Raw genomic sequence first — 14,723 nt, 5'->3', positions numbered from 1 at the left:
CTATATAGGAATTCTCAAGGCCATGGAATTCTCAAGGCCAGAATACTCGAGTGGGTAGCAGTTCCCTTCTCCAGGGGATCTTCCCAACCCAGGGATCAAACCCAGGTCTCCCGCATTGCAGGCGGATTCTTTATCAGCTGAGCCACCTGGGAATCAACAACCAAATCAATAGCTGAACAAAAAGCACCATTTGAGATCAACAAAATAAAAAGCCATCAGAACTATTAAATACATCTCAATCACCAAAAAATACAAAATATGTTCAATCTTGCTAAACAGATAAATATGATTTAAAACAAGAATCTGTGTTGGCCATTAGACTGGCAAGAACAGTCACATTCAGTACTTGTCCAGTCACTTGCTCATTCATACCATGGGTTCTCTCCTCTTCAGGGGCTGGGCCAGCAGTGCTGGTGAGGGTGACGGACTGTAGTCATCACACGCTGCTGTAGAAAAGCAGCTATGCAATCGTTCAGGAAAACCACCCGATAGGATGTAGATAAATCTCTAAAATAAACACTCTAACCCAATCATCCTTTCTCTTGGACTGTGGCTAAGAAAACAGCCTCCGTGAACAAGATGTACATAATTCACAGAATTATAACAATACTTAGGAGCAACTGATGCTTTTGAACTGTGGTGTTGGAGAAGACTCTTGAGAATCCCTTGGACTGCAAGGAGATCCAACCAGTCCATTCTGAAGGAGATCAGCCCTGGGATTTCTTTGGAAGGAATGATGCTAAAGCTGAAACTCCAGTACTTTGGCCACCTCATGCGAAGAGTTGACTCATTGGAAAAGACTCTGATGCTGGAAGGGATTGGGGGCAGGAGAAGGGGACGACAGAGGACAAGATGGCTGGATGGCATCACTGACTCGATGGACATGAGTCTGAGTGAACTCGGGAGTTGGTGATGGACAGGGAGGCCTGGCGTGCTGCGATTCATGGGGTCGCAAAGAGTCAGACACGACTGAGCGACTGAACTGAACTGAGGAACAATTAAATTTTCATCAGTGGTTAAATAGTGTTTAATAAAATGGATACTATTTGACCATTAAAGTATATATTAAACAAAAAAGATGACTGACGACTTTCTTAAGGTAAAACAGACTGCCAACGTATATTCAGTCCACTCTTTTTTTATATATACACTCAAAAGTTACTTATGATTCTTTGTGCCAAGATTATGGAGGATGTTCAACTTTTTTAAAACATATGGACTTTTGTGATTGTCAGAATTTTATATAAGCACCATTAACTATTTTATCATGAGGACAAAGAAAGCTATTTTCAACTTCAGTAAAATCCTAGCAGCAGTTAGTTTCTTGGTCCTCATGGGACCTTCACGTTCTCCCCAGCCAGTAAGACACCGCTCCTCCCCAGCAGGGCCACAGACGGCTGGTACCCCCAGGAGGACATCATCACCGCTCCGTGTTTCTCACCCAGCCTTTAAAAAGCTCTGTAGAGCGCTGCCACATTAGAGTACACACATTTTTATACCTGTTTCCCCAACAAAGCCTGAGAACCAAGGACCATTCCCCGCTTATCACTGAAGACACAGACTGAAGCAGTGCCCCCAAACATGCATCCTGTATGTGAAAAGATCCACTACAAAATTCATGCTTCAAAAGATAGATTCATAAATGGTGTATTTTCATACAGCTGAACAGATGACTGCAAATAGGAGATGGTGGTGTTGAGATGTTCACAGATTTCACTGTAAACAGGTTTTGTTTACCACAAAAAAAAAGTCTGCCTCCTCAGAGTATACACTTGTCTGCTAGGTAGTAAAGAGAAGTTAATTATAAAAATAAGGATTCAACGTTATAACATAAGCAAAAAGCAGCATTTTTAAAACCATAGAGTGGTTTTAAATGGATCACTTCTGTGGGTGCCTAAAATGTGACATCTTGATAAAACAGCAAGCTGCTGGATGTTCTATCACAATTAAAAAGTATTTTCTAAATTTAATGCTCATATCCATGAACACAGTACTTTATCATAAGGAAAAGGAAAGATCAGGTGCTGTCATACATGGCTTCTCTCTCACAGACACACACATACCCCCCTAGTTCCATGGTACACAAGTTCAGGAGTGCCCAGAGCTCTGTTGTACACACACACACACACCACACACATCACACACGCACCCACACACACCACACAAACCACACATACATACACACCCACCACACACACCCACACACCACACACACACGCACACACGCACACATGCACACACGCACTTCTACTTCCATGGTACTGCTACCTACCTGATTTACAAGCTCAGGAATGCCCAGAGCTCTGTCAATCTCTTCCAGGCCTGTGGCATCTGTGTTGCTCAAGAGTGTGTGCAACTGGTCCAACAATGCTCTTTCATCACTCTGGCCTTCTAGGTTAGAAGGTGGCCCAAGGAGATCATCCAGGGAATTCCTAAGAATTGGCCTAAAAAGAGACATGTAATCAACTAATGGTGCTTTTCCTCTGGAAAAAAAGCAAAGTAACCCCACACAGTATTTTTAACATGCAATAACTCAAATGATACAAGTATTAATTATAAACTAACAGAACAGCAGAACAGAACAAGTGGCATCAATTTACATTCAAGACCCATCATTCTAAACCTCACCACGTCATCTTCAACCACCACATCCTAGCTCACAACTTCCAACCCCACCACCAAAACGTAACTGCTAGATATTAGAGGACAGCAGAGATTTGGCAGGGGCAGGGAGAAGGATGGGAGGAATGAAGAGGGCAGTGTTTTTAAGATCCTACTAGAACAGAAGTGACAGTTAGGATACTTGCAGGTTGGAAAAATCAAAAAAAGAATGAGAAAAAAGGGAGACATGCTGAACTGAGTCTGGGGATCTACCAAAATAACTTGGTTTCATACATGGCCCGCAGAGCTCACGTACTGACAAACCCCACACACCCACAGCAATGCCACAGTTCTCTGACATTACAGGAGCATGGAGCTAGACAATATATCCAGCCTCAGAAAAATTCTGTGATGAAACTATTTGCTCTCTACTGAGCAGAGAAACAATCAAGCCAATAAACTCATGTAATTACACTTCCATCTTTTCAACAGATCAATTCACTTTCATTTGTTTAATTTATTGCAGAACTCAAGTTAGAGCTGACACTGACAGGTGTCCTCTTTCATGCAAACGAGTTACTGGCCAAGCTAAAAAGTGAAATACAGGCATAATCCACAAAAACAGAAGAGTGCTTTATTTTACTTCCACCTTCATCCCTGAAATGTTTTAAACAACTTTTTAAAAGAATTATCCAATCTTTAATAATGAACTTGGCAGAAAAGCAAGGCTCACCCTCCGAGCACCATTTAGCTTGTCAAACTAGCGCCAGCTTATCCCCTCCGCGTGGCAGAGGACTGTTACATTATGAGACAACTGTGGCATGTGGCAGCTCCAGGCACGACCACTCAGTCCTGGTGGCTGACAGTACAGCGCTGTCTCTTCTCTCTCCAGTCACCACCGCCGCCTGCTGGCTCGGCATTATTTTACACACAGGTGGCAATGAGTACCTCATTCATAGAGTTTTTCTCATTCTCTTCCAGGTTTGTTCCTATGCTCTAACCCTCTTCTGGATAATCCAATGTTTCCATTCTCTATAGAGCCACTTAATAAAGCCCCACCTATTTTGGGTCCCATGAGGGCCTTGTTCCATGGACAACATGCCATCTGGCCAGGAACCAGGTTGGTTTGATGGTGCTGCTTGGCCATAAGGACTGACCCCCATCCCCATGGGAATCTCACCAGGCCCTGGGGGAGCAAAAAAAAAAAAAAAGGTGGGTGGGGTAAATGTTCAAATAAGTCAATGGCAAAAGTTGGCCTAAAACATCCAGTTTTCTTTTCTTCTGAAGGGGCTACTTACGCATCTGAAGCATCTGTGGCGGCTGCTGCTGCTGCTGCTGCGTCACTGGTCTCGAACCTGGGACGCTATTGGACCGAAGTGGCATGGCGGGCATCGAGCCGCCCATGGCAGGTCTGGGTAAAGGAGCGTTATAATCAGTTCCTGGTCTCCCCATGGCATTTGAATTCACGGGTTCCATGCGGCTGGCCTTGGAGCTCGGTAAGCCCCAGTCTCCTGAGGAAGGCGCCTGATTCACAGTCACATTTCTGTTTGGCCCACCTGAAACAGAAATGATGAGGTATTTTCCATATTGGAAAGAAATTCTTATGTCATACAGGTACAATCATGAAGACACATGATCCTTGACAAAAAAGTGCTTTGTCACTCTCAGATTAGGGCTGGCCAACAATTTCTGACAGGCACCCCCAGGCATACCTTTGCTATATTGTGGCCTATACTGCCATTTTTACAAACTGAAGGTCTATAGCAACCCTGCGTTGTCAGATGATGGTTAGCATATTTTAGCAATAACATGTTTTTAAATTAAGTACATTCTTTTTTGATACGGTTCATGAGTTTCTAACAGCAAGTATACTGATGTGATTTGCCATTCTCTCCTCTAGTAGATCACGTTTTGTCAGAACTCTCTGCTACGACCTGTCCATATGGGGTGGCCCTACACAGCATGGCTCATAGCTTCATTTCAAAAAGACATGACACCAAAAGATGAGTCCCGCAGGTCTGAAGGTGTCCAGGATGCTCCTGGGGAAGAGTGGAGGACAACTACTAACAGCCCCAGAAAGAATGAAGCGGTTGGGCCAAAGTGAAAACAACACTCAGCTGTGGATGTGTCTGATGATGAAAGTAAAATCCGATGAACCTGGAATATTAGGGTACACGAATCAAGGTAAACTGGATGTAGTCGAGCAGGAGATGACAAGAATAAACATCGACATCTTAGGAAACAGTGAACTAAAGTGGACGGGAATGGCATATTTAGATGACCACTGTATCTACTGCTGTGGGCAAGAATCCCATAGAAGGAATGGAGTAGTCCTCATAATCAACGAAAGAGTCTAAAATGCAGTACTTGGGTGCAACCTCAAAAATGACAGAATGATCTCAGTTCGTTTCCAAGGCAAGCCATTCAACATCATAGCAATTCAAATATACGCCCCTACCACCAAGGTCGAAAAAGCTGAAATTGATCAGTTCTATGAAGACCTAGAAGACCTCATAGAACTAACACCAAAAAAAGATAGTCTATTCATCACTGGGTATTGGAATGCAAAAGTAGGAAGTCAAGAGATATCTGGAGTAACGGGCAAGTTTGGCCTTGGAGAACAAAATGAAGCAAGGCAAAGGCTAACTGAATTCTGCCAAGAGAATGCACTTGTCATAGCAAACATCCTTTTTCAACAACAAAAGAGATGACTTCACACATGGACATCACTAAATGGTCAATATCAAAATCAAGTTGATTACATTCTTTGCAGCCAAAGATGGAGAAGCTGTATACAGTCAGCAAAAACAAGACATGGAGCTGACAGTGGCTCAGATCATCAAACTTCTCATATCAAAATTCAGGCTTAAACTAAAGAAAGCGGGAATAACCACTAGGCCAGCCAGGTAGAACTTAAGTCAACTCCCTTATGAATATGCAGTGGAGTAATGAATAAGACTCCAGGCATTAGATCTAGCTAACGGCGTGCCTGGAGACCTATGGACGGAGGCCCATGATACTGTACAGGAGACAGCAAATAGAACCGTCCCAAAGAAAAGGAGAAGCAAGAAGGCAACGTGGTCATCTGAGGAGGCCTTACAAACCGCTGAAGAAAGAGGAGAAATGAAAAGCAAGGGAGAAAGGGAAAGGCACATCCAACTAAATGAAGAGTTCCAAAGAGTAGAGCAGAGAGACAAGATGGCCTTCTTCAATGAACAGTACATAAAACAAGAAGAAAACAAAAGGAGAAAGACTAGATACCTCTTCAGGAAAACTGGAAATATCAAGGGAACATTTTGCCCAAAGACAGGCACAATAAAGAACAGAAATGGTAGACACCTAGTAGACACGGAAGAGACAGAGATGAAAAGAATACAGAGAAGAACCATAAAAAGATCTTAATGAACCAGATTACTATGATGGTGTGGTCAGTTACCCAGTATCAGACATTCTCGAGACTGAACTCAAGTAGGCCTTAGGAATCTTGCTGTTAATAAAGCTAGCAGATGCAATGGAATTCCAGTAGAGCTATTCAAAACCCTGAAGGATCATGCCATCAAGGTGTTACATTCAATATGTCAGCAAATCTGGAAGACCCAGCAGCAGCCACAGGACTGGAAAAGGTCAATCCTCATCCCAACTCCCAAGAAGGGTAGTACTAAAGAATGTGCTAATCACCGGACAACTGCGCTCATCTCCCATGCTAGTAAGGTCAAGGTTAAAATTTTGCACGCTAGGCTTCTGCATTATGCTAACCAAGAACTTCTAGGAGTCCAAGCTGGGTAGAAAAGGAAGAGGAACCAGAGATCAGACTGCCAACATTTGCTGGACCATAGAGAAAGCTAGCGAATTCCAGAAAAACATCTATCTCTGTTTCAATGACTAAGCTAAAGCCTTTGTGTAGATCATAACAAACCATGGAAAGCTCTTAAAGAGATGGAAATACCAGACTATCTTATCTGTCTCCTGAGAAACCTGTATGCAGGTCAAGAAGCAACTGTAAGAACCCTGTATGGAACAAGTGATTGGCTCAAGATTAAGAAAGGAGCACAACAGCACTGTCTGCTGTCACCCTGTCTGTTTAACCTATATGCTGAGCAAATCATGGGAAACGCTGGGCTGGATAAGTTACAAGCTGGAATCAAGATAGGCGGGAAAAACATCAACAACCTCAGATATGCGGATGATACCACTCTGATGGCAGAAAGCGAAAAGACTCTTGATGATGGTAAAGGAGGAGAGTGAAAGAGCCAGCTTAGAACTAAATATTAAAAAGACTAAGATCATAGCATCTGGCCCCATTACCTCAAGGCAAACAGAAGAGGAAAAGGCGGAAGCAGTGACAGATTCCCTCTTCTTGAGATCCAAAAATCACTGCAGATGGTGACTGAAGTCATGAAATAAGAAGACAGCTGCTTCTTGGCAGGAAAGCTATGACAAACCAAGACAATGTGTTGAAAAGCAGAGACATTACTCTGCTGACAAAGGTCCATACAGTCAAGGCTATGGTCTTCCCAGTGGTCACGTACAGTTGTGAGAGCTGGACCATAAAGAAGGCAGAACGCCAAAGAACTGATGCCTTAGACTGTGTTGCTGGAGAAGACTCCTGAAAGTCCCTTGGAAAGCAAGGAGATCAAACCAGTCAATCTTAAGGGAAATCAACCCTGAACGCTCACTGGAAGGACTGATGCTGAAGCTGAAGCTCCAGTATTTTGGTCATCTGATGTGAATAGCCAACTCATTGGAAAAGTCCCTGACGCTGGGAAAGACTGAGGGCAGAAGGAGAAGAGGGCAGCATCAGAGGATGAGATGGCTGGATGGCATTACCAATGCAATAGACATGAACTTGGGCCAATCTGGGGAGATGGTGAAAGACAGGGAGGCCTGCCATGCTACAGTCTATGGGGTCGCAAAGAGTTAGACACAAACACCAACATTCTTTTTAGACGTAACACTTAAGAGACTGCAGTATAGGCTTCCCTGGTGACTCAATGGTAAAGAGTCCACCTGCCAATTCAGGAGGATCCCTGGTGTAATACCTGGTCCAGGAAGATCCCACATGCCTTGAAGCAGCTAAGTCCATAGGCCACAACTACTGAGTCTGTGCGCTAGAGCCTAGGAGCTGTTAAGCACTGAAGTCCATGTATCTAGAGTCTGTGCACCGCCACAGCTGAAGCCACCACCGTGAGAAGCCCACACACCACAATAGAGACTAGTGCCTGTTCACCAAAGCCAGAGATAAGTCCACACAGCAACGAAGACCCGGCACAGCCAAAACTATACAATTTTTTTTTTTTTTTTAAAGAGCGAGACTACAGTATAATGCAACCTAACTATTATACACTGGGAAATCAAAAAATTCACAACTCACTTTATTGTTAAGACTCCATGTCCCCAGTGCAGGGGACACAGGTTCAATACCTGGTTGTGGAACTAAAATTCCACATGCCACATGGCAAGGCCAAAAAAGAAAACAAACTGTCTTGGACAGAAAGCCTCCTCGAGAGTTTAAATCACCAAGACACAGAATAAGTGAAGGATGCTCATGAGAGAAACATGCTCCTGTTCTTCAAAAATCCATTTAAATCTATCTGAGTGGCTGTAAGTATTTTAAATTTGCTTTTCCCAAAAGAAATTTAAATTAGACCCTGATGCTGGGAAAGACTGAAGGCAGGAGGAGAAGGGGATGACAGAGGATGAGATGGTTGGATGGCATCACTGACGCAATGGACATGAGTTTGAGCAAGCTCTAGGAGTTGGTGATGGACAGGGAAGCCTGGTATGCTGCAGTCCATGGGGTCACAAGGAGTCAGACACAACTGAGCAACTGAACTGAGCTGATACTAATTAGAAATAACATACCCATATTTGAGCCATAATTTTCCTGATTATCCATCATTCTTGGATTGCCGCCCAGCATGGGTTGCTTTGCTAACATGGGGAAAGCACCAATATTCTTTACTGGAGGACTTGAGCCAACGGAAACAGGACTGTCTAGAGACACTGCCCGGTTATACGGAGGACGGAGAGACTGCACAGACTGCGGACTCCTCAAACCTGTTAGAAACACAGAAGCATGATGCGTAAGTATATTCTGATGGTGCAGTACATAATTAAGAACAGAACATAAATACCAATACCACCCACCCAAGAATATCTTTCTTCCCAAAATGAACACTGTCTTCTTTTACAAAATAAACACTTAGCACCAAAAGAAATTCAAAAGAATAAAGAAAATTGGCCTCCTATTTCAAATAAAGTTAAGAAAACAAGAGTCCTGGTGTTGGCTGAAGTATTGGGCACTTTTCTACAGCCTGACATGGTCATTCTCATTCAGCTTCACTTTATATTAAATAGTAAAGATTTTACCAATGTTTCAAGGTTCTGGAAGTTCCTCAGTATGCACACTTAAAGTTTAAAATTTTACATTTAAATGTAACCAGATAAGTTGCTTCTAGTCAAATAAGGACTATAATTCCAATCTATTAGATTGATCTAACTATCTATGCTTTACAGTTGAGGAAACAGTGCCATTAAAAATGAATAACCACCTTTCCAGATAATTGTGGGATTACTCTTTTTCAATTGATACATATAAGATATCCTTGTTACACTGATGAATCCAGAAGTACTCAGCTACAGGCGAAAAGTTAGGTGAAACCAGCAAACACCAAAGTAAATTAGTATCAAAGGACAGGTTTTGATTTGCTTTTTAATCTGATTCTCTGTGGCCAGGACAAACAAAGGTACTAGTAGGGACCTAGTACCTACAACTCACCTGTAGCAACCAAAGAATGTTTTCCTATAAGCTCCGTGATTGCTGGCCTCATATTAATTAGAAATAGGAAACTGTACAAAAAGCTTTTTAAAGCATCTATGTTATAAATTAGTAAAAAAAAAAACTAAGGCAGAGTATATGTTTTAAAGTTGGATCCTTGTCTTAATGTAAGAGTACACACAGGTGTGCAAGAAAGTTCAAATGGCAGCAAGAATAAAATCTACTTCTTTCTTACCCAGAGAATTAGCTCCTTGAAACATTTGTGGCTTAGTTCCCAGGTTACTACCACTTGTGGATATGGAATTATTGTAGAAGTCAGAATTAGTCAGATCACCAAGAATAGCATCTAGATTATCCAAGTCTCCGGATCCCTGAAAATATTTTTTTAATTAACCTGTGTTCATTACAAGATACATAGGTATAAACATATTCATCAGAAGAAATGAAATGCGAACTAGTAAAATACAAGTTACCCTAAATGGTAATACCCAACGTAGAGGCTGGCTGATTATGACTACCCCTACACGTCTACCTTAAAAGTAAAATACAGATTCAAATACTGAGATAAATCGATAGGTTTGGAAATGCTTTCAAAGGGGCATTTTAAAGTTTACTCTAGATATTTAATTCTCAAACTAAAGGATATTTTCCAACAAACATTAGTCAGAATCATGAGCTGACAGCAACGTCTGCTGCTACACATACTTCTGAAAACACAGATGATTAAGACAACATAAAGACAAACTGATGTTCAACAAATTCATGGCTATGCTTTTAAAAGGGTTTTTGATCAGTACATTTGGGAAACACTAAAAAAATTAAACAGACATCCTAACAGTAGAACTTCTCCAAGACATAATTTTCTCATATTAACGTCTGCATAAATTTCTGCATATTAACATCTCTGGGCAATGTTTGTACAGAATGTGATCATGTACATGAAACTTGATTTTAGGTAAAAATCAAAAATTATCTCCCTTAATTCAGAAGGATTTTTCCCCATTTCTTCTATACACTTAATGACCTAATGTGCTCATTCCAACAAAAACCTTCATGAAAAATTTCAAATTGGCAGCTAATGAGGTGAAGTCACATTTGAAAGCGTACACATCTGATATTTCTAAATTACATAATATACTTTACTGCTGCTCAGAAGAGTTACCAAAAAAATGACAGTTTCAGATTAACTTCCATTAAATAAACCTAAAAAACAAAGTAAGAATTTGTGTATAACCCACTGCCTTTAAAACACAGAAAAGATGAAATACAAGGATCAAGCTGGAACATACAGAAGACAAGTTACCTCTTCATTTGTTTCTGTCTTAATTTTAGCATCTTTCTCTTGACTCGAGCTCGGAATGGTGGAGCTGCTGCACTGACTCATTTTACTGTCCACACCTTCCACTTTGGGCTGGAGCTCTTTGGCGAGTGTGTCACTAGGATCGTCCCTGTCCAGCAGATACCTAAGCAGAGCGTTACTTTCCTTTTTCTTAGGACTGAGTTGCTCCTGCTTGACGTTTCCTTCTACACAAGACGTCGTACTGCTAGTGTCTTTCCCAGTGGCTTCGGCGGTAATCTTGGCTACTTCTGCTGGTGAATTTCCATTCTGGAGCAACTTGTGCAAAATCCGGTGCTTCTCTTGCAGCAGCGACCCGTGCATGTTGGATGTGGAGGATACACCTCCGGAGGTGGAAGAGGAGACGCCAGAGGGGCTGGTGACACTAATGGAAGAGTCCTTACAACCTGAGTCCAGGGGGGAGTTGGTCAAGGAGGCATGACCCCGGTCATCAGAAGAACAAGTGAGTAACTGCAGCAACTTTTTGTGACCTTTGCTTTCCAGAGGAGCCCGCTGATTCTCAGACCCTTCCACACTGCTCTCCTTACTTTCTTTGTCGTTAATGTGATCTCTGCTATTTGACTGACACATTGAACTCTCCACTGGATTCTGGTCACAATACAAGCCTATGGGACTCTTGGAATCCTGACTGTTCACTTTACTTGGTTGAGTTATATTCATATTGGGAGAATTATCCAATTTGGGACCTGGCGAAGACAGTGTAGATAAAAGAGAAGTCCCCACGCCCTCACTGATAGCTTGAAGGGCACTCAGAGAGCTGCTAGAAAAGCTGTGACTCACGGCATTGCCAGAAGATCCCATGGGAGAGTGCACACCTGGATTTGGAAAAAAAAAAAAGTCAGGAAAAGAAATAAACGATCATATGCTGTAACAAACACCACTTGCCAGTTGGAAGTTTCTATTTTAAAACAAATTAACAACAATTATAGCAGTATGGAAAGAAAAGAATTACTAAAAAATAAAACAAAATGCAACACAAATACCTGCGACAGGAGAAAACTGGTGTGAGGCCATCTTTGGACTCCCTCGATTACGAGGAGAAATCATGATATTCTGCTGGCTGGAGCTGAGACCAGGGCTCCCGTGTGGAGGGCTACTCATGTTGAGACCGTAGGTACTGTTCTGGTAGGAAGATGGTGACTGCATGCCTGGCCCAGGGTTCATAGAGCCTATGCTACCGGAAGCCCCATACCTGGCTCCACTCATCTGCCCCGCAGTGCCAGGATCAGTTACACCATAAGTCCTGCTGCTCAGCATCGGTAAGCCTGGGTTTGGTGACATACTCATGCCGCCTACTGAACTGTTGCATCCAGCTGCTGGAGGCCTAATGCCTTGTCCAACAGGATTCGGGTTTGGTCTATACCCATTCTGTTCCCTGCAAAGAAACAGAACATCAAAGTCCTACTAAAAAATCACCGGCATGGGGACTCCCCTGGTAGACCAACGAAGAAGGCTCTGCCTCCCAGTGCAGGCGGAGCCAGTCCAGCCTGCGGCTGGGGAACTAAGAGCCCCCACGGCATGGGGCTACCAAGCCTGTACGCAGCAACTACTGAGCCCACGAGCCACAACTGAGGCCCGAAACAGCCAAATGAATTGAAATGTTTTAATTACAGGCATGTGTTAAAAGCCTGAGTCTGATTTAAAAACAAAAAAAGATGAGGAGTCCTAGAAACTTAACTTCTTGAGTATCATTCCCATACCTAGTGACCATAACAATCTAAATATTGATCAGTCATTAATCTAATAACATACATTTTAATAAGCCACAGAATCTAAACAAGTGACACCATGAGAGCACCATAAAGGACCCAAAGTTACATTAGCTGGAATCTCGATGGGGCTTTTCCCTATGCAATTCTCTGCAATTCCCCTATACTGAGGGGTTAACCTGGAGGTGCCTACAAATTACTCAAAATAATTTATGGGTTAATATCCTCCTGCTTCTTCATGTGTTGCTCATTTAGTTAGCAATAGTAACAGTAACCATTTCTTCTTGAAGTCTACCTCCAAATTTTAAATTTCATTCTTAAAAGTAATGTAATGTATCATTAGAAATGAAAAGTAACACAGATAGTCAGATTTTATTCTTTTACCCATTAGCCTTCCTATCCTCCAGCTTTCCCAGGAATTAATTACTTAATGAACAAATCCTCACTCTCACATAGAAATGTAACCTTAAAAAAATAAACATCATACTACAGGAATCTAAGTGCACTTGAGCAAACCCAACAACCTATTTTCCTCATTAATTTTTCTCCCTTTTTACATTAATAATAGAGCATCTTGAGAATACTGCTGCATTTAACACGAGAACTCACAGTAATCAACCATTACCTCTGAAGAAAGTGGGTTGAGACAAAGCCATGACGGTCATTTGTTACAGGATTTCGGAAGAGTTTGCTTTTTGTTTGTGCAGTCACTATAGTGCCATCAGCCAAAGAGAATCGATACAGTGGGGTTTCTGCATGGCCATGGATATAAGCTGTTGGGGAAAATATCCTATTAGTCACAAATACAATTGGCAAAACACACACATACAGGGGACAAAAGAAAGTAAACATGTAAGTCCAACATCCTCAAAATCCAGCAAAAGGCTGAATCTCACCAAAATTAGGAACAGGCTAAAATAACAATGTTCAACAATCATTTTCCTCCCCTACACAGACGAAAACAACTACTGTCACACACACACACACACACACACACACACACACACTCTTAAGGCTCTACACACACACACACACACACACACACACTCTTAAGGCTCTACACACACACACACACACTCTTAAAGCTCTACACACACACACACACACTCTTAAGGCTCTACACACACATACACACACACACACACACACACACACACACTCTCACTCACTCACTCACTCTCTTAAGGCTCTACAGTACCCAACTGATACTGCTAAGTCACTTCAGTCATGTCCGACTCTGTGTGACCCCAGAGACGGCAGCCCACCAGGCTCCCTCGTCCCTGGGATTCTCCAGGCAAGAACACTGGAGTGGGTTGCCATTTCCTTCTCCAATGCATTAAAGTGAAAAGTGAAAGTGAAGTTGCTCAGTCGTGTCCGACTCCTAGCGACCCCATGGACTGCAGCCTACCAGGCTCCTCTGTCCATGGGATTTTCCAGGCAAGAGCACTGGAATGGGATGCCATTGCCACCCAAACATGATGACAAATGAGATCAAGAATCAACCTCCAAATTCCTTACCTTCTTGATAGTGACGTTTCTGGGACCATGACTGCCCATCATTAAGACTAAAAAATCTCTGGATACACCTTCGGATTATGTCTTCAAAGCCAGGTCTCATGGAGGATCTCAGTGAATTGGTGTCTATAGTAATAACTTTCCCTATTAAACAGAAAATTGCCACTGTGTTTAATTTCATCATTGTGCCTTATTTAACTACAATGGCTTTCATTCTTTACTCTCACAGGCAAAAGGGCAGACCAAAATTAAAATTCATGCTCAGGTCAAGAATTACTCCCAGTAATTCTCATTAAATTACCCAAATTTCTGAAAAGTGTTTATGAAAAATGAGTTTGAAGTTACAGAAAAGAAATACTGGCTTCTGATGTGAAATGCAATTTGGAGAGAAAGCCAGGTACCTCTACCTTGTTTTGTTGTTAATTTATTTGAGGGGTTTGAAATGTCAAACACACCCAACTCAAATGCCTACGGTTTTAGTGAATCTCTCTCAGGGTTGTATAACAAACACCAGAAATAATCCATGCAAAGTATTCATGACAGTGGGCGTGGGCACACACAACAGGCTGTAAAAAGTTAACTTATAAAAATTTCCAAAATGAACAAAATGTACACATGCACAGTTTCTACCTGAAAGATCGTGTCTAGTGATAAAGCTCTCAGGACTTGATGGAAATGCTCTTTCTCCAGTGGCAATGCGGCGTGCCACACAGATCATACAGGACTGCAAGTCTACAACAGAAAAGTTAACCTTTGATGCATC

At 42.2% G+C, this 14,723-nt stretch overlaps 1 protein-coding gene across 3 annotated transcripts in view; it reads right to left on the bottom strand.

The window, feature by feature from the left end:
- Positions 1-14,723, bottom strand: part of NCOA3 (nuclear receptor coactivator 3) — a 128,071-nt gene that overhangs the window by 12,513 nt on the left and 100,835 nt on the right. For all 3 annotated transcript variants that reach the window (XM_018057987.1, XM_018057988.1, XM_018057989.1), the window contains 10 exons: positions 14,591-14,692; positions 13,964-14,104; positions 13,071-13,218; positions 11,720-12,111; positions 10,683-11,551; positions 9,615-9,750; positions 8,464-8,658; positions 3,900-4,157; positions 3,661-3,787; positions 2,273-2,444 (listed from right to left, as the gene is read on the bottom strand). In XM_018057987.1, the coding sequence (XP_017913476.1) occupies positions 2,273-2,444; positions 3,661-3,787; positions 3,900-4,157; positions 8,464-8,658; positions 9,615-9,750; positions 10,683-11,551; positions 11,720-12,111; positions 13,071-13,218; positions 13,964-14,104; positions 14,591-14,692 (2,540 nt within the window). The remainder of the gene's footprint in view (positions 1-2,272; positions 2,445-3,660; positions 3,788-3,899; positions 4,158-8,463; positions 8,659-9,614; positions 9,751-10,682; positions 11,552-11,719; positions 12,112-13,070; positions 13,219-13,963; positions 14,105-14,590; positions 14,693-14,723) is intronic.

Source organism: Capra hircus, chromosome 13, assembly GCF_001704415.2.
Source record: "Capra hircus breed San Clemente chromosome 13, ASM170441v1, whole genome shotgun sequence".
Taxonomy (NCBI): domain Eukaryota; kingdom Metazoa; phylum Chordata; class Mammalia; order Artiodactyla; family Bovidae; genus Capra; species Capra hircus.
The sequence above is the reverse complement of the archived record's forward strand: the minus strand, read 5'-3'. Positions and strand labels throughout refer to the sequence as shown.